This window comes from Gossypium hirsutum, chromosome D02 (assembly GCF_007990345.1).
Source record: "Gossypium hirsutum isolate 1008001.06 chromosome D02, Gossypium_hirsutum_v2.1, whole genome shotgun sequence".
NCBI lineage: Eukaryota > Viridiplantae > Streptophyta > Magnoliopsida > Malvales > Malvaceae > Gossypium > Gossypium hirsutum.
The window spans coordinates 2,720,415-2,723,129 of record NC_053438.1 but is presented as its reverse complement, the minus strand read 5'-3'; the positions used below and the strand labels follow the sequence as shown (position 1 = coordinate 2,723,129).

The window sequence follows — 2,715 nt, the reverse complement described above, 5'->3', positions numbered from 1 at the left end:
TCACCTACATCTTCTTCTATTTCTTTTCCCACACTTTTTGAACTTGTCAACCCATTTGTTTCCCAACTCATTCAGCACTGTATATCCAATACATAGCCCAACGACTAATCCACTAGCATAACCTATCAACGCAATTTTCCAAGTAGACATAGCATATTCTTCATCTCGCCGTGGAGGTGGTGCCACTGGAAGACCGACTTCATTGCATTTCCTTGACAATGGCAGCCCACACAATTTTGGGTTCCCACGGTAGGAATCATTTGTAAATGTAATGAATTGGTTGCTTTGTGGTATGCTCCCTTCAAGTTGGTTGTATGACAAGTTCAATGCTGCCAGGAAAGTCAGACTTGTAAGTTGTGGAGGAATCTTCCCTGACAGCTTGTTTCTCGAGAGATCCAAAGATTCGAGGTCTTTTAGATTTTGAAGTGCTAATGGAATTTCACTAGAGAAGCCATTGTTGGATAAGTTCATCACTCTGAGTGACCTCAGCATTTGTATTTCTTCTGGTATTCTCCCACGGAAACTATTGTTGGAAAGGTCGAGACAAGTAAGAATTGTCAAGACTTTTTGGTAGAACATTTCAACCCCTTTGTTAACAATTGTCACAGAGTCTTGATAATAACTCTCTCCGATATAATCCAGCTTAGCCTTTTCGTCATTAGTCATATCCGCCATTGCCTTCAAACTCTGCAAAAATTCAATGGACAAGTCACCTGAAAAATTATTGGAAGCAACGTCCAATATGCGTAGCTTTGGAAACCCACGTTCTGTGTCGATTTTTGAAATTGTGCCGTAGAATCTGTTTGCTCGCAAAACGAGAACCTTCAAGGAAGGCAGCTTCTCTAACCAAAATGGGAATGGATCATGAACCATATTATTTCCAAGGTCCAGAACCTCAAGTGCTGTGCAATTGGCTAATGATCTCGACAGCTTCCCTTCCAATTTATTCCCACCTATTTTGAGTGACCTTAGTCGAGTGGGTTGAAGGAAATCAATGGATAGTTCACCAGAAAACTGGTTTGAAGCAATGTCCAATACATCCAAAGTTGGGAAAACAAATCTATGTTTAATTTGACCATAAAATCTGTTTTCCCGCAAAATGAAAACCTCTAGCGCAGGCAATTTCTCCAACCAAAAAGGGAATGTATCATTGATCATGTTGCTTCCTACATCCAAAACCGTAAGTTGAGTGTATTTTGCTAATGATCTGGGCAACTTCCCTTCCAATTTATTCTCACTAACTTTCAGAAATTGCAGTTGGGTTGCTTTTGAAAATTTTGGTATCATTCCACTGAAGTTATTTCCTTGCAAACCCAACCAACTCAAAGCACTCATATTGCCCAAGCAATTTGGAATTGAGCCACTCAAATTGTTATAAGATACATTGAAAGTTTGAAGTTGACTCATATTGCATAACCAATTTGGAATGGGCCACTCAAATTGTTAGAGGATGCCTCGAATGCTTCTAAATTTTCTTGACTCTTTAAGAACTCCAGAAATGCACTTATGTTACAAGATCCCAGATACAATCCCCTCAACATTGGGAAAGAGAAGTTTGCATCACTTAAAGGAAGTTTCTTTGGAAAATCAATCACATTGAAAGAAAGGTCTAAGGATGAAAGACTACTCTTCCACAACCAATTAGGCACAACACCATGGATATGATTGCTAAAAAGATCTAAGTCAACCAACTTGTCTTGCCTTTTAATGAATTCTGGAAATTCAGTAAGGTTGCATGACCTTAGGCTTAGCCTCTCTAATTGGGGAAAGGTAAGACTTCTGTTGTCGCTTTCAATTAACAAGCTTATATTTTTTAGCCAGAGAGTCCTTAAGTTGTTGAGTTGGACAAACATGTCAAGCTTCATGGAACTGAAGCTATTGCCTCCGACATAAAGCCTTTCAAGCCTTGGAAGTTGGAGGATTGACTTCGGGATTGGTCCTGTTAAATAATTATTGTGTTAACATTAATGGAAGACAATTAATAATAGTTGTCATTAACATTAATGGGAGACAATCAATAATGACAACCACCAACTTTGGAAAAGTGGCAAGGGATAATTTTTTTTTTGTCCTTGAGATAATGGGCTATTTATTGTTTGGTCCTTGAACCTCAACTATAAATAGGCCTTCTCATTTCTCATTTCAATTCATCCCAACCAATCTTTCTCTCTTAGTTTTCTCTCTTCTCCCATTTGAGAATTCTTAAGGAATTCTATTTGTTTGTAATACTTTGAAGATAGTAAAGTTATCATCTGGTGTTAGTGCCCGAGGACGTAGGTATAATTTACCGAACCTCGTTAAAACTCTTGTGTTCTTTCTTGTCCTATTTTTCTTTCAATATTTGAGGGTATAATAGTAGTATTTAATTGTGCTATTAAATTACTATAGAAGGGATATTCTGTCTAAGGAAAGACTTGGTATTTAAGAGATCCATGTGATCCACCTCTTTTTCTTGGGAATTGAACTTTGTGTGATTTTTTAGTACAATAATTTACACGCTTCCGACCCTATTGGAACAACAAGTGGTATCAAGAGCCGAAGGTTAATCGTAGTATGCTCTGTGGTTACAGTTTAAATTGATCTTCCACATCAGAAAAGATTTCCTTAGGTATATTGAAAGATTATGGAGAAAACGGTCGGTGTAGGAGCTTCAACATCGTCCATGTGGACAAGACCGACAATTGCAAATGCAAGATTGGCCGTGGAGATCTTTGA

At 38.1% G+C, this 2,715-nt stretch overlaps 1 protein-coding gene across 1 annotated transcript; it reads right to left on the bottom strand.

The window, feature by feature from the left end:
• On the bottom strand, window positions 1–1,407 carry LOC121214903 (receptor-like protein 48). Its single transcript, XM_041089407.1, has one exon. It carries the CDS (start codon window positions 1,405–1,407, stop codon window positions 1–3), a length of 1,407 nt encoding a protein of 468 aa, XP_040945341.1.
• Window positions 1,408–2,715: the final 1,308 nt, after the last annotated feature.

Coding starts and splice junctions, on each gene's coding strand:
- LOC121214903 (XM_041089407.1), bottom strand. CDS start 1,407: ATGAGTCAACTTCAAACTTTCAATGTATCTTATAACAATTTGAGTGGC.